General features: G+C 34.1%; 1 protein-coding gene across 1 annotated transcript in view; it reads right to left on the bottom strand.

Moving 5' to 3' along the window:
• The window catches only part of LOC123525691 (titin homolog), a 122,807-nt gene that overhangs the window by 43,807 nt on the left and 55,083 nt on the right, over window positions 1-23,917 (bottom strand). Inside the window, exons 8-12 of the mRNA XM_053538883.1 lie at window positions 23,615-23,695; window positions 22,237-22,346; window positions 19,598-19,788; window positions 18,287-18,565; window positions 17,516-17,658 (exon numbers count right to left, since the gene is read on the bottom strand). Of these exons, the coding sequence (XP_053394858.1) occupies window positions 17,516-17,658; window positions 18,287-18,565; window positions 19,598-19,788; window positions 22,237-22,346; window positions 23,615-23,695 (804 nt within the window). The remainder of the gene's footprint in view (window positions 1-17,515; window positions 17,659-18,286; window positions 18,566-19,597; window positions 19,789-22,236; window positions 22,347-23,614; window positions 23,696-23,917) is intronic.

Here is a 23,917-nt window from a genome sequence, read left to right as displayed (position 1 = left end):
ATTCTTATAATACTTTAATGTATTTTGCTAAAGCACTACATACTTCAAACAGGATCCAGAGTAGGTGTTAGAAACAGCACTAAACACCAGAATTCAAGTGTTGCACATCAAAAATGCATTTTCCTATTCTTTAAAACAATATCGTTTTAAAACAGATCTGTAAGCTTCATACTTTGCACACGGTTGCTTTATTTTCTTAAACCAAAAAGCATATTTTGACAGATTTAACCAAAGCTCTTTTAAAGGGAAGGAAATATTTTTATTTCATACACAGAAGTTCAAATAATTTAACGCTTTATTACCATTTTATTTATAAATCTGTTTACCTAACCGTGGATTTAAACCCTGGACAGTTAACTCGAGACATTTAAGCAAACAATCTCAACACTGTCTTTAAAGAAACACTTGAACTGTACCCATTCTACCCCATTCTACTACACTATTATTCCAGTCAAATGGCAATCAAATATTTTGCATAATTACTCTAAGTTATTATGGCAACAGACTGTAATTAAAATTGGCAGTTTCCATGGTAATATGTGTACACTTATGATACATCAGCATTATTATGCAAATTAACATTTCCATAACAACCAGAAATTGATATAAATTGTTATTATAAGCTCACTGCCTGGAAGCCAGTAAAAACAAAATAAAATTAAGAGATTTAAAGAGATTACAAAGAAGTACAAAAATTATGTTTTGCAAGGAAGACTTTCTTTTTATCAAATGGAGGCATAAAACTATCACTGCAAAAAACATTGCACTTTTCCTGAAAAGAAACAACCCTAGGAAAAAATAATTTCCTCTCATATCCTATGACTTAAAACAAAAGCCAGATTTGAAAGATGTGATCTATTAAGTGTAATGTTTAGGTAATGTAAAGTACAGCAAAACTTGCTGCAAAAGATAGCTCTGGCAATAGACTTACCTTAAAGTATTAGATTATAACCATTACTAGAACTATACTCATCAATATATCTCCTTATTTAAATAACATATACTGATGGAGTCTGACTGATGTATAATCAATGAACATTTAAACACCAGATAAATCATTAATGGCAATTGGTGACAGACTGTTAGTTCATAACAACATTTCTGTAACGTATATGTCAATGTCGCCTACCAATTTTAGTCTACTTCTTTTTTTTCTTTACTATGTAAATGTAATTTGAGCATTTTGTACATTTTTTGTTACCATGGTTGCTTTGAAACTGAAACTGTATGGCACATTTGTAAACAACTAGTAAGTACAGCACTGTAACCTTGACCATTAAAGTAACAGGAATTTTTAGTCTCTTGAATTAGACATCTACTGTAACTCAGGTATGGTACTGCACAGACACAGACAGAGCTTTGAAATTCATGTATGGGTCTATTCCTTAGATCCCGAAGGAGGGATTTTTTTTGGAAAGATTAAATATATCACTGTAACGGTGGATTTTTGGCTGGTTGCCTGTTACATATTTCTATTTTGCCCATTTTTATCATGCATGTGCAAATTAAGTCATGGAGACAAGACCTTATAATGTATTTGGCATAAACAATTATACTGAACTTTAAACAACCAACATACAACAATATCATTTACTGAATGTAACAATTTGTTTAGTTCATTCATTGATTTGAAACAACAAATAAATGTTTAAGCTTTGTGTACAATCCTTATGTTGCAAAGAATGTAGACATTATATTGCAAAGACAGAAGTTAAGAATGCATGGTGATTATAATCTTGAAAAGAACATTTCGATTGTACCTATTATACTTAAATACTGTAATGTGAGCTGGGTAAAATAACAGAAAAGATGTTACCCACTTGAAATATAAACCACGATAATAAACAAACAAGGAAATTAAACTTTAAAAACACTATCATGTATCCTTCAAGAATGCAACTATCACAAAAGTACAATAATAACAAAGTACCTGCAGATCTAGAGCCATTTCTGTAAAATATTTCTATATATACTGCAGATTGATATTTAACAATGATTAAAGCAAGCATCCAGGCAAGTGTATATAATAAGACCTAAAGATTTGGTAACATGTGTTCTATTCATTCTGTCACTTAGTCATGTATCTACATCAATCAAGTACTTTTGATGCAATTACCTAATTAAGAAACAACAAAAAACTTTTCGTGTGCAACAGACTTTCAAAAATGGTATTATGTCTAAATCAAGAGTGTTGCTTCTTTCCATTTGTTTTAGAACATGTATTATTATATATATACAATTCAAGAGCTGTCACAGGAGACAGTGCGCTCGACTATTTCAAACTCAGCTGAGGCACATCTGAGGAAGTTGGAGCTCTCACTGAAGTGTTTAACGACTCCAATGCGGATGAAGATAGTGGAGAATAGCTTAAGTCTGTGTCAAAAGTATTAAGTAATAACAGAGATAAAGGTAGTGTATCAATGCATAAAAGAAGTATAAAAGGGATATAATTCATAGAAACTTTCTGCAAAAGTAATGCACCATATGTCATATCATGTGACTAATAATGTGGAAAAACTATTATACCAGTAAGTTTGAATCAAATCTATTTAGTAATAACTGAAACAGAGTGTAAGTGCATCACAACTGGAACCTGAAATTCTAAGTAAACTGAGGGCATAACTCATAACATACTGATGCTAGCATTGTGGACCTTGCTTCATATGGTGTGGGTGATGATGTGGAATAACTATTTTAAGTTTGAATCAAATCCATTTTGTAATAACAGATATGGTGAAAGAGCATCAAAGTTAAACTCTAAGCAAAAAAGAGAAAAAGAGAAAGTGCATCAAAACTTTAACCAAGGTGTGGACGCGGAAGTACGCCAACGCAGATGCTGGGCCAAGTAGGACAGCTCTCCATACTTCATATAGTCGAGCTAAAAATTACACTTTACTTTTTCCCAAAAAAAAATACCAGAAAAGTTTGTCCGTGATTGTAACGCAACTGTGACCTATTTATCTAGAGATTATTCCATTTAATGATATTTTAATCTGCCCAAAGATTAAAACTGCAATGCAATTCTCTTATGCAAGCATTCGCATGGAATTTAAAGCCCTGTTTAATCCTAAACCAAACAGTTGACAAAAAAATGCTTTCACACAAGCATTAAGAACTGTAAAAAGGAACTAGTATTTTGATAGCATGTGAAAGTCCAAAATATAAAAGTTTTAATGGAAGAATATATCAGAAAAATACAAGAATAGCCACTGAAAGGAAAGACTTTTAACTGTGAACTTCAACTAATTGTCTTGACCTTTGAACAAAACTAATAATTTTGCAGTTATGGTTCTTTCCTAAACTGTAAAAATTCTTTTATGCAGGTATGATGGAAAGACCATGGCAGCCTTAACCTTTATGTATAACCTTGACCTTCAAGTTACATTATCAAAATGGTATTTGCCACATCTTTTAGTTGTTGTGAGAATGCACCTAACGAATCTAAAATCCTTAAAAAATACTAGAGATGCTTTTGAGAAAAGTGCATGTCTCCTACAACTGCCTAATCATAAGTATATGAGTCAACCATGCACCAGGACCTCAACTGCCTCATCAGACTCTGAGTGCTTTGATTATCAAAAACAACTTTCAAGGGCCATAATTCCAAAGTGCCTGGGCTGATTTGGCTAGTTATCGAACTTGGCCAAGGACATTTAGCAAACACATTTTGTTCAAGTTTGGTGAAGATCGGATAAGAAATGTTCGACTTAGAGTGCGGAAAAGCTTTGTGACAGAGTGACTAACAGACACACACACACAGACAGACAGGAGTAAACAATATGTCTCCCACACCACTGTGTGTTGGGAGACATAAAAACCAGGCTGTATGACAACTTTCCACTTTATTGAAGACTGGTTTTGCACATTACAGTCATACTTTTTTTTATTCATATAGAGATCATTGCCATGTTTTTATCTAGTCTGAAATTACATGCTGTTTAAAAAGTAAGTGAAAAATTGAAAACTGTCGAAAGATTCAAAAACATGTAGCTACTGAATGCAGTCTGACACATGAATAATATAAAAATAGTCAATGTATTAAGACTGTTCAGAAATCAAAGAAGTTTAAACAAAAAAGCTTACCAATTTAAAATCAAACACTTTGCTTCTTTCTGAATAAACAGTCAAAATTCTGACACCAATATTTCCTTGTGGTATATTATTTATCAATGAACAAATAAAAACTACTTCAGATATAAAAGGTGGAAAAAAGGCTGGAAATTCCTACGTAACCAAGCATCTATAATAGCAAACAATGGTAATACTTTCGATGAAAATTTCTAACCATGGGCAGCACATTGTTGCAGAATTATGAACTGGATTAAATAACTTTGGACATTTTGATATGTTTGTTCATGTTCTAGGATGTCTGTGCACATATCAAACCATTAACCTTTAGCATGCTAGGTAACTTGTGGTCTGCTGGAAATGTCGTCTGCTAAAATTGTTAAGTTCATTCAATTTGCTCCAAAATTGGAAGAAATATTGTCAGAGTAGCAAACAGCTTGGAACCTGATCAGACGCCGATTTGGTTCCAAGCTGTTTGCAAAGGCTGTTAAATTCGCCTGCAGCAGGCTAAGGGTTAAATACTGATTGAACTTCTGTACCTTACATTCTCAAAATAAGTGTCAACTTCTTCACTTTGGATTGGCTCAAGGCAAACAATGACCTTGGACACCTGGTTTTTCTAATGTTGCAACAGGAACAAGTCATAAAAGTGATTTCAACTTTCATTTTCCATGAAAAAGCCACAGGTGAAATAGTATATACATGTAGGGAAATATTTGACAGTAAACATTATATTCAAATGTAACTAAATCGTCTCATCATACATATTTTCAAACAAAATTTTGTATCTTGTTACAGTTTTGCAACTAAACAATAAAATGAGGAATTATTATGCCAGTAAACTATGACAACTGTTAACAATAATTGCCTTCATAATTTCACATTGTTTATAAATATCATGAATCCTGCAAAATCACTTTCTTTTTTCTGTAAACAAAATAGATTATTCTGTATTTAAACCCTGTTCATAACCACCAAACTATAGTAACATAAGGTTGAGACCCCATGTTACAGTGTGAAGAAGATTTCCCATAGAAATGTTTGGTAAACTGTTGAGGACCATCCATTACAGTGTGTGTGTGTGTGTGTGTGTGCGTGTGCGTGTGTGTGTGTTCGGGTTTAACATCTTTTTAAACAATTTTTCAGTCATATAAACGACGGTGTCTACTTGTACCAGTGAGCACAATGCCCAACTTTATAGTGCTGCCTCACTGGAATATCACGCCATAGACACATGACATGATACGCCACCCAGTCACATTATACTGACACTGGGCTGACCAGTCCTAGCACTACCCTCTTAATGCTGAGCACCAAGCGAGGAAGCTACTAGTACGTTTTTTTTTACGTCTTTGGTAAAAACCCACGACCTCCCGCACTCGAAGCGGGTGCTCTACCACTAGGCCATTACAGTAAGGTGGAACATTGTGCAGAAGGTTTCCCATAGAAATGATGTTTGGTAAACTGTTGACGACCATCCATTACAGTATTATGGAAAAGTGTGCAGAAGATTTCCCATAGAAATTATGTTTGGTAAACTGTTGAGGACCATCCATTACAGTAATGTGGAAAAGACTGCAGAAGATTTCCCATAGAAATAATGTTCTGTAAACTGTTGAGGACCATCCATTACAGTAATGTGGAAAAGTGTGCAGAAGATTTCCCATAGAAATAATGTTCTGTAAACTGTTGAGGACCATCCATTACAGTAATGTGGAAAAGTGTGCAGAAGATTTCCCACGGAAATAATGTTTGGTAAACTGTTGAGGACCATCCATTACAGTAATGTGGAAAAGAGTGCAGAAGATTTCCCATAGAAAATATGTTTGGTAAACTGTTGACCATCCATTACAGTAATGTGGAAAAGTGTGCAGAAGATTTCCCATAGAAATTATGTTTGGTAAACTGTTGAGGACCATCCATTACAGTAATGTGGAACACTGGGCAGAAGATTTCCCATAAAATAATGTTTGGTAACTGTTGAGGACCATCCATTACAGTAATGTGGAAAAGAGTGCAGAAGATTTCCCATAGAAATTATGTTTGGTAAACTGTTGAGGACCATCCATTACAGTAATGTGGAAAAGTGTGCAGAAGATTTCCCATAGAAATAATGTTCTGTAAACTGCTGAGGACCATCCATTACAGTAATGTGGAAAAATGTGCGGAAGATTTCCCATAGAAATAATGTTTGGTAAACTTGAGGACCATCCATTACAGTAATGTAGAAAAGAGTGCAGAAGATTTCCCACAAAAACAGTGTTTGGTAAAATGTTGAGGACCATCCATTACAGTAATGTGGAACACTGTGCAGAAGATTTCCCACTGAAATAACGTTTGGTAAACTGTTGAGGACCATCCATTACAGTAATGTGGAACACTGTGCAGAAGATTTCCCACAGAAATAACGTTTGGTAAACTGTTGAGGACCATCCATTACAGTAATGTGGAACACTGTGCAGAAGATTTCCCACAGAAATAACGTTTGGTAAACTGTTGAGGACCATCCATTACAGTAATGTGGAACAGAGTGCAGAAGATTTCCCACAAAAATAATATTTGGTTAAATGTTGAGGACCATCCATTACAGTAAAGTGGAAAAGAGTGCAGAAGATTTCCCACAGAAATAATGTTTGGTAAACTGTTGAGGACCATCCATTACAGTAATGTGGAACACTGTGCAGAAGATTTCCCACTGAAATAAGGTTTGGTAAACTGTTGAGGACCATCCATTACAGTAATGTGGAACACTGAGCAGAAGATTCAAGGTAGACTGTTGAGGAACACACATTAAAGAAATGTATACGAATATTAGGTAACTTGTTTTGGTTCATCAAGTATTACTGTGTGAAAGATCAAAATCAAAATCATGAAAATGAGGTAATATGCAGCAGATCAGCCAATAAATTAATGTGAGGAATTGTGCTTTCATGTGAGGTTAACTGTTGACAATGAACAAAAGTAATACACAGAGATGTGCTGAAGTGATCCACAACCAAAAGTAATATGAATCTATCTGTTGAGGAACACTCACTAGTAACCTGTTGTTGATCCAGCTCTACAGCTTCAACTATGGTAGTCTCTAGACTACATAATGCTTCTGTCTACTACAAACATCATCTAACACAAAATATGGCACTACAGTCAAAAGCCGAAAAATAACTGCATGACATGTTTTAGAGCTATTACCAGTTAGCTTATGTATGATAAGACCTTTGAGGCCTGAGTGAGTCAACTGCAAAAAATAATCACCAGATATATTATCTCTTAAAACAGGGTGTGTAGCCCACAGTACATGATGCCGCTGCAATAAAATACTGACCATCGGTCAATCAATGGTTAATTGACATGGACTGATTGCTTGTTGTATGGCATTCTGGTACATTAACACTGACTGACAAGGCCTTCAATAGTAATAGATACCCATAGACGACAGAGGTATATATAAATGATAATAATGATAATAATAATGATGATGATGATAACGAAAACAACAACAATAATAATAATAAGATTGGTTAACAAAGTAACTTGACAAAATATATACTGGTCACATTGAAAGAGCATTCACAGCAATTGACATAAAAGATACATTTGAGTTTACAGTTTCTACATGTAATCTAGAAAATAAATGTTAATGAATACTGACAGTAAAAATGCTACAATCATTCTCATAAAAAAATGAGATAGACATCAGACAAACCTGTATTAAGCAGTGACACAATATAACTGCATGAATTTCCATCAAAAATACAATAAAATCAATGAAAATGGAGCCATGGTAAAGTCAGAACATCTCGGGGATTGAAAATGATTACGATCACAGCATGTAGATGTGCAATAGTCCATAACAAGATTCCAGTATAAACTGTTTTCACAAGACTTTAATTAATAGACTCAATACGAGTAGTACAGAATCAATAGTGAATTGCATGACAAGTGAAAACTGCAGAAGGACAATTCTAAGCAGCTTTGTACTTCTCGATGACCTACTTTCAAAGAATTTGTTGAGCCTTTGAAATATTGCTCCAAAAATACCAGTTTTTAAAAAAAAATAATAATAATTTGCTCTTGGTTGTTATTTATATATTTGTAAATATGTTTTTCTCCATATCTAATACTCTGTACAACATGTGAATATCCAGTTTTATTTCTACTTTTCTGTACATTATTATAATTTTAGATCATTCTTGGTCTGCCTATAGTACTGTTGGGAATCAGACAAAATTTCCATGTTGAGTAATCAGTACAAAAAAAAAAATGCTGACTCTGGACAAAATATGACAAATTGGGCAGTACCAATAATTTTGGTAATTTTCAACATGTACAGGGACTGTCAACTGCTATAATTCTGTCTACATAAGAAATAATTTCACACGCAAACATATATAATTAAGAATGGAAAATTTACCACTGGACGTCAGAATTTGTCAATGATTGAAAATTTCATAAACTATCATGTCATGGCTCATTTATTCCTGATTCGCCAATGTTGTGATTCATCAGCCCATCACTAGTCTATAGTATAATTTTATGTTTTGCACACTATCTATCTGGCAGGCACAAGTGCATGTCATTAACATAATACATGTACTAACAACTAACATAGTTTAATTAAAGCTGGTGAATCTTATTTAAATCAAGGTGACTGAAACATTTTTAAACGGCCTCGTTTATTCAAGACTGTGAATGTGAGGACTGACTGTCTTATCTCAAATATTGATTGTCAAACATAAAAATATACAACATTTTTAGATCACTTTTACAGCTTTTAATGGACATATTTAGTTTGACGCTTTGACACACAATAGGTTTTTGTTCTTATCAAAATCAGCGTTTATTGTCATAATGTATATGAAATAGACTGTCGGGGAGGTAGCGTGAAGAGATAAAACCTGTTTGTCAAACACTTCAAATTGAACAAATCTTGCCTGGAACCATAAATATTCCAAATATCATATCTACTAGGAATGTGGTAGCCAAATGAATTGTCCTTCATTTTTTTTTCATCAGACAGAATGCAAACTGTGCATTATCACTTAGAAGTTCCTCTCTGCAGGATAATTTATTACTGTTCAGAAATAATGTGCAAAAACAATCCACATTGCTATAACACTGAAATCACTTGTGACTAAAACATTGAAAAGGCATTTTAGTAAAAAAAAAAAAAAAATGCTGATAGAAGAAAAGCCAATTCCAATTTAATTTTTTATTTTCAGCCAAGTTATTTTTATGCTGCCTCTGAGAACAAGACCTATAACCAGAAAATGACTGGAGCATTGTACCCACAGTCACAATCCAGTTCCAACAGCTCTTGCTACCTTAAACTGGATCAGGAACATCTATGAATATGAGGCAAATGACTATTTCTTCCTTTTATAAGAAGTCAACACCCTTTACTGTTTGAATAATATAAATGCATGCAATGTCTTTCCTCTTTCTTTTTATTTTTCAAAAAAAAATCTTCATCATGAGCGATTATTTTCATGCATTGTAAAATTTAGAAACTTTATGATAATAAAATATAACAAGAAGTTGTCTATTTGATAAAATAATCAGTTAGACAAACCTTGATGACAGAAGATTATCCAAAATGTTACGATTGCGCTCCTATCTGTTATCACCTTAAAACAAAAGGTGTTCCAAATGATCAGCGGCCAAAAACTTGATGACAGACTGGGTAAACATGTCCATATCTATACGTTCAAAAACTGTTTGTTATACTTTGTAAACCAGTCAATATTTTAAGTCAACCATTAAGTGCTGAAATCAAATATGACCCTACCCACAATAAATATCTAAACGCCTTTATTTCAAATCTTTTTTATTGTACTATTGTTTTGTAATCCTTACAAGTAAGTAAATAAATGCGCCTATTTGTAAAAACTAAAAAGAAAATTAAATGCTTCGCATAACACTGAAACAGTTTTATTCTAATTCTTTGCAAGTGATTTAAGTATGTTAAGGCGTGCTCTTTATTCCATTTAAGCTATAAATAGGTTATGAGAGCAAAAGGATGGAAAAGGACTTCACACTTTATTGTTAGTTGGAAAAGGAGACCTGGCCATAAAATTGCTTTCCACTATCCAAATAAGGATTCAGGTAAAGCCTTACCATACAGTCGTGTGAAACAGGGTATTATGTACAATAAGAATAGGGGTAAAGTTGTAGCATCCTGTCGTGACTAGATTATGTATCAGATAACATTCGAAAACAAAAACACTGACAATCTTGCAATTACAGAAAGACTCCTGTATTCACCATCTTTTTTTTTCAATGCAAGAAAAATGAAAAAAAAATATGCATTAAACCCATCCGTTATGTATTTCCTGTGTAATGCACTTTTTGCCAAAGATTCGTATGGACACCAACATTATGGAGGTTGCAGATTTTACTAGCTAAAGCAAAAGAATAAAGCACTTCATATACATGCACATATTTTACTTAATTCACTGAATGGAGGAATATTATATAAGATATTTTTATAACAAGAGCTGTCCGTAAGACAGCGCGCTCGACTTTTCTCAGTGCTTGACTCTGAATTAGAGCTTTGCCAGTAAAAAAAAATTCCAATTTACAAAGGGACATAACTCTGTCAAAATTCAAATCAGAGTTATGGGAATTGTGTCTCTTGGTTTAGACTTTGATAGTAAATAAATATTTTGAGTTTCAAGTCAAAAGCTTTAATAATAACACAGACTGATATTTCACTTTATCAAAAATTTTAACAATAAAAATCTAAGTTAAACAGGGGCATAATTCTGTCAAAATTCAAATCAGAGTTATGGGGATTGTTTTTCCTGGTGCAGACTTTGATGATAAATAAGTATTTTAAGTTTCAAGTCAATATAGCTTTGATAGTAACAGAGATATCTGACTTTATCAAAAACTTTAACCAAAAATTCTAAGTTAAAAAGGGGCATAATTCTGTCAAAATTCAAACCAGAATTATGGGGATTGTTTCTCCTGGTGTAGACTTTGATAGTAAATAAGTATTTTAAGTTTCAAGTCAATAGCTTTGATAGTAACAGAGATATTTGACTTTATCAAAAACTTTAAGCAACGGCGACGCCGACACCACGGCAAGTGCAATAGCTCTACTTTTTCTTCGAAAAGTTGAGCTAAAAATGATTTGTTTTCATTGAATGGCATGAAAATAAAACATTTTACAAGTTAAGGTAATTCTGCATGTTTGGATCAAAAAGTTTTTCTATAATGTTAAATCTGATTAAACCAAGATTTTTCAAAACATCAGAATATACTTAGAAAATTAAGGAAATAGAAAAGACAGTGCCGTGTCCTCTATTTTTTTGCTACACTGATATGAAATATTTGGACCTTGCTCAAGTTTTCATAATGGTCATCTTCGAAAAAGTCACAATTTTGATAACATTTTTGCTAATAGAAATTTTCCTACACTCTAAACTTTAATGAAACTTCTCACACTCGTAGATAAACATACGGTCTATAATATTATGTTGAAAGGGAAAGGCAATGTTGTTTTGATGTTTATTCCATCTGCTGGAATTTATTTAATCATTTAAAGAAGTGAAAGAATTTTCAAAATTGACTTAAAAATGAGAAAGTTATGAGCATTTAAATATTAGATTAAAATGGTGGCCATTTTGTTTCCATGGCAACAAAAAACAAAATGGCAGATTTATTAAATTTCTAGACACATTATTTGAACTGTATTTATTTATTTCTGTAAAATAATTTCTTTTTTTTTTTCCAGCTATAACAAAAGAAATTACCATGTTTTACATATTACATTCAAGAAACATATAAAATTAATCCATTTAAAAGTTGAACACAAAATGGCTGCCTCCATGATCAGCAATTTTCTTAAATTTCAAACTGCCAGATCTTTTTCAAAAGTGGTCCGATTTTAAAAATTCTTTCAGAGTTATGAAAAATTCTTTCAGAGTTATGAATGACTTTTTTATGAAATTAACTTATTGTCAGGCATTCATAAATAAGAAAATATATCTGTGTGCACTTAAAACAAGAGGGCCAAGATGGCCCGAGGTCACTCACCTGAGAAACACACCATAATACACCGTAACAGTGTAAATATGTTTGACCTAGTGATTTCATGGAAAAAAATATTCTGACCAATTATCATTAAATCTTTGATTTGACCTAGTGACCTAGTTTTTGACCCCAGGTGACCCATATTCGAACTTGACCTAGATTTCATCAAGGCTATCATTCTGAACAAATTTCATGAAGATCAATTGAAAAATACAGCCTCTATCGCATACACAAGGTTTTTCTTTGATTTGACCTAGTGACCAAGTTTTTGAACTCAGATGACCCATATTCGAACTTGACCTAGATTATATCAAGGCTATCATTCTGACAAAATTTCATGAAGATCAGTTGAAAAATACAGCCTCTATCACATACACGAGGTTTTTCTTTGATTTAACCTAGTGACCTACCTTTTCACTACAGATGACCCATATTCAAATTCTACCTAGATTTGATCAAGGCAATCATTCTGACTTATTTTCAGGAAGATCAATTGAAAAAAAAAAAACAGCCTCTATCGCATACACAAGGTTTTCCTTTGATTTGACCTAGTGACCTACTTTTTGATCCCAGATGACCCATATTCGAACTTGACCTAGATTTCATTAAGGCAATCATTCTGACCAAATTTCATGAAGATCAAATGAACAAGAGCTGTCTCCATAGGATGACACATGCCCCCCGATGGCACTTTGAATGAATAGTTATGGCCGATGTTAGAGTTTAGGACTTTTGACCTACGGACTTGCGCGCGACACGTCGTCTTACTGTGGTACACATTCATGCCCAATAATTTTAAAATCCATGCATGAATGACAAAGATATGGACCAGACAGGCCCATCAATGCACTATCATGAAATATGATCTTTAACGTCTAAGTGTGACCTTGACCTTTGAGCTATGGACCTGGGTCTTGCGTGCGACACATCGTCTTACTGTGGTACACATTCATGCCAAGTTATTTAAAAATCCATGCATGGATGACAAAGATATGGACCGGACACGAATGCACTATCATGAAAAATGACCTTTAACGTCTAAGTGTGACCTTGACCTTTGAGCTACGGACCTGGGTCTTGCGCATGACACGTCGTCTTACTGTGGTACACATTCATGCCAAGTTATTTGAAAATCCATCCATGGATGACAAAGATATGGACTGGACACGAATGCACATCATGAAAAATGACTTTTAACGTCTAAGTGTGACCTTGACCTTTGAGCTACAGACTTGGGTCTTGCACCCGACACGTCATCTTACTGTGGTACACATTCATGCCAAGTTATTTGAAAATCCATCCATCGATGACAAAGATATGGACCGGACACTAAAATTGCGGACAGACCGACAGATTGACAGACCGACAGACGGTTCAAAAACTATATGCCTCCCTTCGGGGGCATAAAAATACAGCCTCTATTGCATACACAAGGTTTTTCTTTGATTTGACCTAGTGACCTACTTTTTGACCCTAGATGACCAATAATCAAACTCAATCTAGATTTTATCAAGGCAATCATTCTGACCAAATTTCATAAAGATCAATTGAAAAATACAGCCTCTATCGCATACACAAGGTTTTTCTTTGATTTGACCAAGTGACCTAATTTTTCACCCAAGATGACCCATATTCAAAATTGACCTAGATTTCATCAAGGCAATCATTCTGACTTAATTTCATGAAGATCAATTGAAAAATATAGCCTCTATCGCATACACAAAGTTTTTCTTTGATTTGACCTAATGACCTACTTTTTGACCCCAGATGAGACATATTCGAACTTGACCTAGATTTTATCAAGGCAATCATTCTGACCAAAATTTATGAAGATTAATTGAAAAATACAGCCTCTATCGCATACACAAGGTTTTTCTTTGATTTGACCTAGTGACCTAGGTTTTGATCCCAGATAACCCATTTTTGAACTCGGCCTAGATTTCATCAAGGTAATCATTCTGACCAAAATTCATGAAGATTAATTGAAAAATACAGCCTCTATCGCATACACAAGGTTTTTCTTTGATTTGACCTAGTGACCTAGTTCTTAACCCCAAATGACCCATTTTCACACTCAGCCTAGATTTCATCCAGGTTATCATTCTGACCAAATTTCATGAAGATCAATTGAAAAATACAGCCTCTATTGCATACACAAGGTTTTTCTTTGATTTGACCTAGTGACCTACTTTTTAACCCCAGATGACCAATAATCAAACTCAATCTAGATTTTATCAAGGCAATAATTCTGACCAAATTTCATAAAGATCAATTGAAAAATACAGCCTCTATCGCATACACAAGGTTTTTCTTTGATTTGACCAAGTGACCTAATTTTTCACCCAAGATGACCCATATTCAAACTTGACCTAGATTTCATCAAGGCAATCATTCTGACTTAATTTCATGAAGATCAATTGAAAAATATAGCCTCTATCGCATACACAAAGTTTTTCTTTGATTTGACCTTATGACCTACTTTTTGATCCCAGATGAAACATATTCAAACTTGACCTAGATTTCATCAAGGCAATCATTCTGACCAAAATTCATGAAGATTAATTGAAAAATACAGCCTCTATCGCATACACAAGGTTTCTCTTTGATTTGACCTAATGACCTAGTTTTTGATCCCAGATAACCCATTTTCGAACTCGGCCTAGATTTCATCAAGGTTATCATTCTGACCAAAATTCATGAAGATTAACTGAACAAGAGGACCATGATGGTCCTGAATCGCTCACCTCTTCCCACATGACTCAGTTTTGAGTATAACATCGTTTTTTCTATTATTTGACATAGTGACCTAGTTTTTGAGCTCATGTGACCCAGTTTTGAACTTGACCTAGATATTATCAAGATAAAAATTCTGACCAATTTTCATGAAGATACATTGAAAAATATGGTCTCTAGAGAGGTCACAGGGTTTTTCTATTATTTGACCTATTGACCTAGTTTTCAAAGGTATGTGACCCTGTTTTAAACTTTACCTAGATATCATCAAGGTGAACATTCTCACTAATTTTCATGAAGATCTCATGAAAAATATGGCCTCTAGAGAGGTCACAAGGTTTTTCTATTTTTATACCTACTGGCCTAGGTTTTGAACGCACGTGACCCAGTTTCAGAACTGACCTAGATATCATCAAGGTGAACATTCAGATCAATTTTCATGAAGATCCATTGAAAAATATGGCCTCTAAAGAGGTCAAAAGATTTTAATAATTTTAGACCTACTGACCTAGTTTTTGACCGCAGTTGACCCAGTTTCAAACTTGACCTAGATATCATCAAGATGAACATTCTGACCAACTTTCATAAAGATCCCACAAAATATGTGACCTCTAGAGATGTCACAAGGAAAAGTTTACGCACGGACGACGGACGCTGCGTGATCACAAAAGCTCACCTTGTCACTATGTGACAGGTGAGCTAAAAATACAGCCTCTATCGCATACACAAGGTTTTTCTTTGATCTGACCTAGTGACCTAGTTTTTGACCCAAGATGACCCATTTTCAAACTGGGCCCAGATTTCATCAAGGTTATCATTCTGACCAAATTTCATGAAGATCAGTTGAAAAATACAGCCTCTATCGCATACACAATCTATCGGGTCACAAGGTTTTTCTATTATTTGACCTACTGACCTAGTTTTTGATGGCATGTGACCCACTTTTGAACCTGACCTAGATATCATCAAGATGAACATTCAGACCAACTTTCATACAGATCCCATGGAAAATATGGCCCTTAGAGAGGTCACAAGGTTTTTCTATTATTTGACCTACTGACCTAGTTTTTTGAAGGCACGTGACCCAGTTTCGAACTTGACCTAGATATCATCAAGGTGAACATTCTCACCAATTTTCATGAAGATTTCGTGAAATATATGGCCTCTAGAGAGGTCACAAGGTTTTTCTATTTTTAGACCTACTGACCTAGTTTTTGACAGCACATGACCCAGTTCCGAACTTGACCTAGATATCATCAAGATGAACATTCAGACCAACTTTCATACAGATCCCATGAAAAATATGGCCCTTAGAGAGGTCACAAAGTTTTTCTATTATTTGACCTACTGACCTAGTTTTTGATGGCACGTGACCCAGTTTCAAACTTGACCTAGATATCATCAAGGTGAACGTTCTGACAAATTTTCATGAAGACCTTGTGAAATATATGGCCTCTAGAAAGGTCACAAGGTTTTTCTATTTTTAGACCTACTGACCTAGTTTTTGACCGCACGTGACCCACTTTCGAACTTGACCTAGATATCATCAAGATGAACATTTAGACCAACTTTCATACAGATCCCATGAAAAATATGGCCTTTAGAGAGGTCACAAGGTTTTTCTATTATTTGACCTACTGACCTAGTTTTTGAAGGCACGTAACCCAGTTTCGAACTTGACCTAGATATCATCAAGGTGAACGTTCTGACCAATTTTCATGAAAATCTTGTGAAATATATGGCCTCTAGAGAGGTCACAAGGTTTTTCTATATTTAGACCTACTGACCTAGTTTTTGAAGGCATGTGACCCAGTTTCAAACTTAACCTAGATATCATCAAGGTAAACATTCTGACCAAATTTCATAAAGATCCCATGAAAAATGTGACCTCTACAGTGGTCACAAGCAAAAGTTTATGGATGCACGGACGGATGACGGACACCGCGCGATCACAAAAGCTCACCTTGTCACTTTGTGACAGGTGAGCTAAAAAACACGAGCTGTTGGAGGAAAGCAACATCTGTCTATTCCAAACTAAATGCATGAATATCAGTCAGTTTATAGGGAGAATACCATTGTTTATGTTTAAGTAAGTAATAACAGGGTATACTTGTACTGTTATATAATGACTGATTAAGTGCAGAAGTGACTCTTGCAGGAAACTGTAAAATTACAATATCTGAAACTACGGATTATTTGACTTCTTTTTAAAGTGTGCAGTAAGTTTGGTATGGGTGGGAAAAAATTAACAACAAGAAGCCTAGAATATAAAGATACGACATTCTACCGATCCAGTTTTTGTAAGCTGGACATGAATGGATTCAATGATCCCAAAGGACCAGAAATAATAACAACATCTTAAGTCATGTGACTTTGTTTGATATTTCCAAAGACATATCAAATAAGTTTGTTTTGCACGGATTTGGAATTTCATTTTAGTGTAATTGCATTTAATTGGGTTGATTTCAGTCACATTGACACATAATCATTTTTTACAATTGATATGTCATACAACTTTAAAAAAAAAAAATTAATGTGCACAAAAAGATCGGAGACTTTTCAAACAATTTATATCTACACAAACAGATTGGAGGCTTTTCCAACAATTTATAGAACAGAAGATGAATTACCACAGCACTTCCTGTCAATAAATCAGAAATAAAAATGTCAGTTTACTTACAAACAATAACTGCCCTCCATTATCATCATTTAGTTTCTGCATTTCTATTTTTAGATCTACGAGTTTCTGGTGTAACAGCTCCACATTTTTACTGCCCGTCTCCGACCAGCCAACACCTGACCAGCTACGTGCATCCATTGGCACTGCGCAAACAGGAAAATAATCATTTTATATATTGTATTTTTTTCCTGTAATTTAATACATGTTGTGTCCACTGAATGGCACTAACAACTTATTAAATCAAACAGATTTAAATCTATTGACACCCTGAAAACAGGCCAAGAACTGAACTTTTACCAGTAGACTACAACTTACCAACTGAAATTTTCACTCTTTGTTGGCAGTGCTAAAATTTTTAAAAATCTGTTTTTCCAAGCTTATTGTACAAACAAAACAGATCCTTATTCAAACATTGAAGGGCCTTTGATACAGCAAAAGGAGTTGTACATAGTTACCTAGTTCTTGCACTCTGCGTCTTATTTTGATGAGGTGAGTTACCAATGCCAGTTTCATGAAAATCTTTTCAGAAGTCTAGAAGATTTTGATCTGACATCAAATAAAAGCATTTTTAACCTTTGGCCTCTAAATGTGACCTTGACCTTGACCTTAGTGACCTAGTTAGACCACATTGCCTTGATGAGGTATACAATTGCTGATAGTTTTATGAATGGATGGATGGACATGTGAGACTCCAATAAGCCCTCATATACATAAAACTTTTGTATATAACTTATAACTTTATATACAGAAAGACAAAAACATATATCTTACCATTTAGGGACATGAATATTGGATCATAGCCTGGTTCACTATCTGAAAGCCCTGCACTCCACTTCTCTACAAAACCATCTCCGAACCCACACAGTTCTTTTACAATGGCTGCTTCTTTATGACTATTATTGTTGTTGAATACACAAGGATTGGGAGATACAAAAATAGATTGTCCAGAAAACTTAGGTTGAAGAGATTCCTTGTTGAAAGGGTTTGTTTTAAATGGAAAATGAACTTCTGGTTCCTCTCCTTCCGAAAGAGTGCTGCGCTTCCTCTGATCTACAAACAAACATACGAGTAGGTAAATTTCTGGTAAGAATATGAAGTGCTATTTTGTCAATACATGTCAAAGGGAAGTAACTTCATAAAGAGGTCAGCAGCTTATTATAATTCAATTATCTCTAAAGTCAGTTTTATTTTTATCTAAAATAAACTTCAACCCTGACAAGAATCAATGCAATATTTCTATCACTAAATTTTCTTATACAGGCCATTATTTAATAAATCTATTTTGATAAAATAAATCAATATTCTCCCAAAATATAAAATAATTTTCGAAAGTGGATAGTGAAACGTAACATTCTAATATGAACTGGTTTGTTTTCCTATAAAAAGACTGAAACTGTGAAGTATTATGCAATAAAATCACTGTATGTGTCGAACATCATAGTTGCGTGAAAGAAAACAACACAAAAGGGGTATATTTTTTGTAGATGATATCAAGGATGTAGACAGTACTCCTTGATACCATGTTAGAATCACAATGATATCTCTCAGTGACTTTCTCTTAAATGAAACAGTGTTCAGATGTGTATAATGATATCAATCAAGCTGCGTACTTGTGACATCTAAACTTAAAACAGATTTTATTCAATGTCAAATTCACTGTTTGAGATATATTTGGGGAAATAGATTTTAGTTTTGCATTCTGTGTTGGCAAATAAAACACAGTTTTGAGTTCAGATGCATCGTAATTCAATCACTCAGGCCTTTGTGATTAGATTACGCCACATCTGAACAAAAAACATGTTTTATTTGCCAACAAAGTATGCAAAACTAAAATCTATTTCCAATCTAACAAGTTCAAATTACACAAGGAAGGGATACTAATCTGGAATAAAATGCAGTTTTAAATATGAGGGAGTAAACTGGAATAGCCAAAAGTAGGTCGTTTTGCGAAATGTTTTCTAATCGACAAGACAATACACAGTAAAATCCTTCTTTATTTATATCTATTTAAAAGAAATTCTTAAAAGTGTTAGAATATTTCTTAAAATATTATGAAAGAATATTATTATTCTTAAATTATACCTCTTCTCAGTTCATACAGTTGATGAAATGGGTCTGGATCTTTCGTTGCTTTGGTATGGTAGGTAGCTAACTTCTGTCTAACCTCCTCTTGTTCTAGCTTGGCTAGTCTACCGTCCTCCTGTAAACTACCCTGTTCTCCCAGTATAGCTTTCACTGTCTGCTGTCGAATATTTTCGTGCTCTTTCTTTAATCTATGATCAAGATGTACTAGTATTATATCAATAATTGATGTACTGGTATTATATCATACTAAAATTTAATAACAAGAGCACCGCCTTGCGGGTGCTGACGCTCATCTGATTTTTTTTTGTGTATTAGAAATATTGTCCTACCCATGATTTTCTAAGTCTAAAAAGGGCCATCATTCTTGCAAAAAGCAGGACAGAGTTATGTTTCTTGATGTTCAGTGTCCACTTATGATGGTGAAAAACTGTTGCAAGTTTTAAAGCAATAGCTTTGATAGTTTATGAGAAAAGTTGACTTAAACATAATACTCAACCAAGAAAATGATTTTCTAAGTCCAAAAGGGGCAATAATTATTGCAAAAAGCAGGATGGAGTTATGTTGCTTGCTGTACAGGGTCAGCTTATGATGGTGGAACATAAAACTTAACCAAGAAATCTGATATTTTCTAAGTCCAAAAAGGGCCATAAATCTTGCAAAAAGCAGGATGGAGTTATGTCTCTTGCTGTACAGGGTCAACTTATGATGGTGAACAAGTGTTGCAAGTTTTAAAGCAATAGCTTTGACAGTTTAGGAGAAAAGCTGACCTAAACATAAAACTTAACCAAGAAAACTGATTTTCTAAGTCCAAAAGGGGCAATAATTCTTGCAAAAAGCAAGATGGAGTTATGTTTCTTGATGTACAGGGTCTGCTTATGATGGTGAACAAGTATTCCAAGTTTCAAAGCAATAGCTTTGATAGTTTAGGAGAAAAGTTGACCTAAACATAAAACTTAACCAAGAAATCTGATATTTTCTAAGTACAAAAGGGGCCATAAATCTTGCAAAAATCAAGATGGAGTTATGTTTCTTGCTATACAGGGTCAGCTTATGATGGTGAACAAGTATTCCAAGTTTCAAAGCAATAGCTTTGATAGTTTAGGAGAAAAGCTGACCTAAACATAAAACTTAACCAGGCAACGCCGACGCAGACGCCGACGCCGACGCCGACGCCGACAACCGCTCAAGTGATGACAATAACTCATCATTTTTTTTCAAAAAATCAGATGAGCTAAAAATGAAAAATTTAATGGCTGTTTGCTTTCAATGCTAGCTTGAAAAATTTTGACTACCGAAAAGAGAAAATGGTGAAGGAGAGGTGAAGGTGTTCTATGAAAAAAAATGAGGAAAGAGGAGGTAGTTATTTTTTTTTTCAGGTTGGGACTGTAGAAGTCAGGGGAGGGGTATAGTTAGAAAAATTATTGACACTAAGATATAAATGTGAGAAGTGTAAAAAATCCGGGTTGGGTGGGTGGGGTGGAGGCAGTCTTGGGATATCATAGAAATTTAGAAACAAAATAACATTTAAGTTAATTTAAGAAGCATATTTTTTTTTTCCTTTTTTTTTTTTTTTTTTTGGCATAGGGGATGTGGTGAGCGAGGGGTAACAGAGGTTAGAAGTTGGGGGTGATGGTTTGGGTTACTAAGACACAATACCAAATATACATAATATATAAACAAGTCAGTGTAAGACTTGATAAAAGAGGGATGTCATGACAAGGGTGTGGGGTAGAAGTTGGGAGGGGGTTGGAGTGTGAGGGATATTAAGAACACTATATTATATAAATGTGGTAAGTGTTAGTGTTTTTTTTTTGGTCTTGTTTGCAGGGAGTGGAGGGTAGATATGGGTCGGGGGAGTGTGAAAGATGCTATGTAATTATGTGAGATACAAAGTGCAAGTTACTGTGAGAAAAGTTTTTATAAAGTTGCTGACCCTTATCATAAGATGTCTGCCCCTTACCAATATTTAATCTTATGCAAGGTTTGATGATAATAGGAGCAGCATTCAAGAAGATATAGTGAAACTGAGAAGCCTGCCATAAAACTTGAACCTGAATATAATGCGAACATAGAAACGGAAGGCAATGCAAAGGTGAATATATGTACAACAGCCTGCCTTATGCCTCAAATAATGAAGCTAAAAACTCCACTTTCAGGGAAGTACATATAAATAGGACAATGGAACATTTTTATATTACCGTGTGTTTTTGAGTACGGAATATAAAAGATGGCATAATCTAAACTCTACATAAAAAGATGTTTTAAATACTTTTTTTTCCCAACAGATAGACGTTTTATTCTAAATGTTATCTTGTAATCAATTTTTTCCCAGTGACATGAAATTGGCAACAAGCTAACAATTTATCTTCTTCCTTTCTTCACATAACAAACATCTGCACTTAATTAAGTTGTGCATTTATCAAACAATTTTATTTAACATTTTACAGCTTTCTGAAGACTCTCATTTGTTATTTCTTATGGTTCAAAAGCATGCCTTAAAGATAATCATCATTTTTGTCCATGAAAACAATCATCTGTGTCACCTTAGTTCAACTCCATTTTTCATGAAATAAAACCCTTTTTATAACTGTAGTACTATTTCCCCATATCTAAATAAAAAATTTACTAGAGCAAACCTGTAAATGACAGCCTCTACTTTCTCAATGTTACTTTCTTCTTTCTCCTTATACAGATTGTACTCTTCCTCTGGTACTGTTAAACCTTCTGAAGATTTAGAACACTCGTACTGCAAAACAAAAGCATTATTAAAATGGCTGAAATATGGATCATTCATATTGAAATGATATGCTTATGGATCATTCATCCTTCAGTCTGATATTGAAATGATATGCTTATGGATCATTCATCCTTCAGTCTGATATTGAAATGATATGCTTATGGATCATTCATCCTTCAGTCTGATATTGAATTGATATGCTTATGGATCATTCATCCTTCAGTCTGATATTGAAATGATATGCTTATGGATCATTCATCCTTCAGTCTGATATTGAATTGATATGCTTATGGATCATTCATCCTTCAGTCTGATATTGAAATGATATGCTTATGGATCATTCATCCTTCAGTCTGATATTGAAATGATATGCTATGATCTTTGTATTCTTATTTACTATTTCATTCCCTTACTAAACTAGAAATGACAGATGTCACTGGACATCCAATCTAAAACAAAAGCACTGTAATGCGGAGCAATATACGCCCAAAGGTATGACCTTTGACTCCTAAGTATCACCTAACCTTGAAGTGAGCCATCCAAAACATGCACTCTGCACATCGTCTCGATGTGGTGAACGTGTCAAGTTTCTTCGAAATCATTCAAGGGGTTCAAGAGTTACAAATATGACCTTTGACCCCTAAATTTGATCTTGACCTTGAAGCATGCCATCCAAAACATGCGCTCTGCACGTCGTCTTGATGTGGTGAACATTTGTGCCAAGTTTCTTTAAAATCCTTCAAGCAGTTCAAGAGTTACAGAGCAAACACGAAACAAAGTCATACGACCTTTGACCCCTAAGGGTGACATTGACTTTGAAGCAAGCCATCCAAAATAAGCGTTCTGCATGTAGTCTCAAACATTTGTGTCAAGTTTCTTTGAAATCCTTCAAGGGGTTCAGAGTTACAGAGTAGACACAAATTGCTAATGGACTGACGGACAGACGGACATCGGCGTCATAACATAATACGTCCCTGCATATTTCCATTAGAAATTTTAATTTATCATATATTTTTACAATTATAGTTCTTTTCAAATTAGAAAATCAAAACATTTTTGCATTCATATACATCTTTATTTTAAACCAATTTTTGAAATTTTATTTCAGAGGAATGAAATCTTGTGGTTTGGGCCAAAATCTTGTGACTATCTCATGAAATGACTATGTTGTGGGGATATAAATTTTTATGTTAGGGTGTAACGTCATGGAAACCCGTGAAAATTAGTCCCTCACAAATATCAAATACTTCATAGTAATTTACATAGCAAATACTCACAAGTTCTTTGTGCAAAGCAAATCTTTTCTTTAACAGTTCAAGCCTCCTAGATTCACTGTCAATCTGTGATTTTCTCTTTTCCTGAATAAAAAAAAAATTAAATTATTATTACCGGTATTAAATTTTCATAAAATTTATTGCAATAATGTAGCGTAACATCAAAAATTTCATAATCTATTTATTCTAATTTCACTATTTCCTATGTTTTATAATATTAACGGAACCACTTAGTCAAGATAAAAAAAAAAACTGTAAGTGAAACATTTAACCTATCAGACAAAAAAATTCCATCCCCGAAACTTT

This window comes from Mercenaria mercenaria, chromosome 3 (genome assembly GCF_021730395.1).
Source record: "Mercenaria mercenaria strain notata chromosome 3, MADL_Memer_1, whole genome shotgun sequence".
In the NCBI taxonomy this organism is placed as follows: Eukaryota; Metazoa; Mollusca; class Bivalvia; order Venerida; family Veneridae; genus Mercenaria; species Mercenaria mercenaria.
Note: the sequence above shows the minus strand (reverse complement) of the source record. Positions and strands in the feature narration are given on the sequence as shown.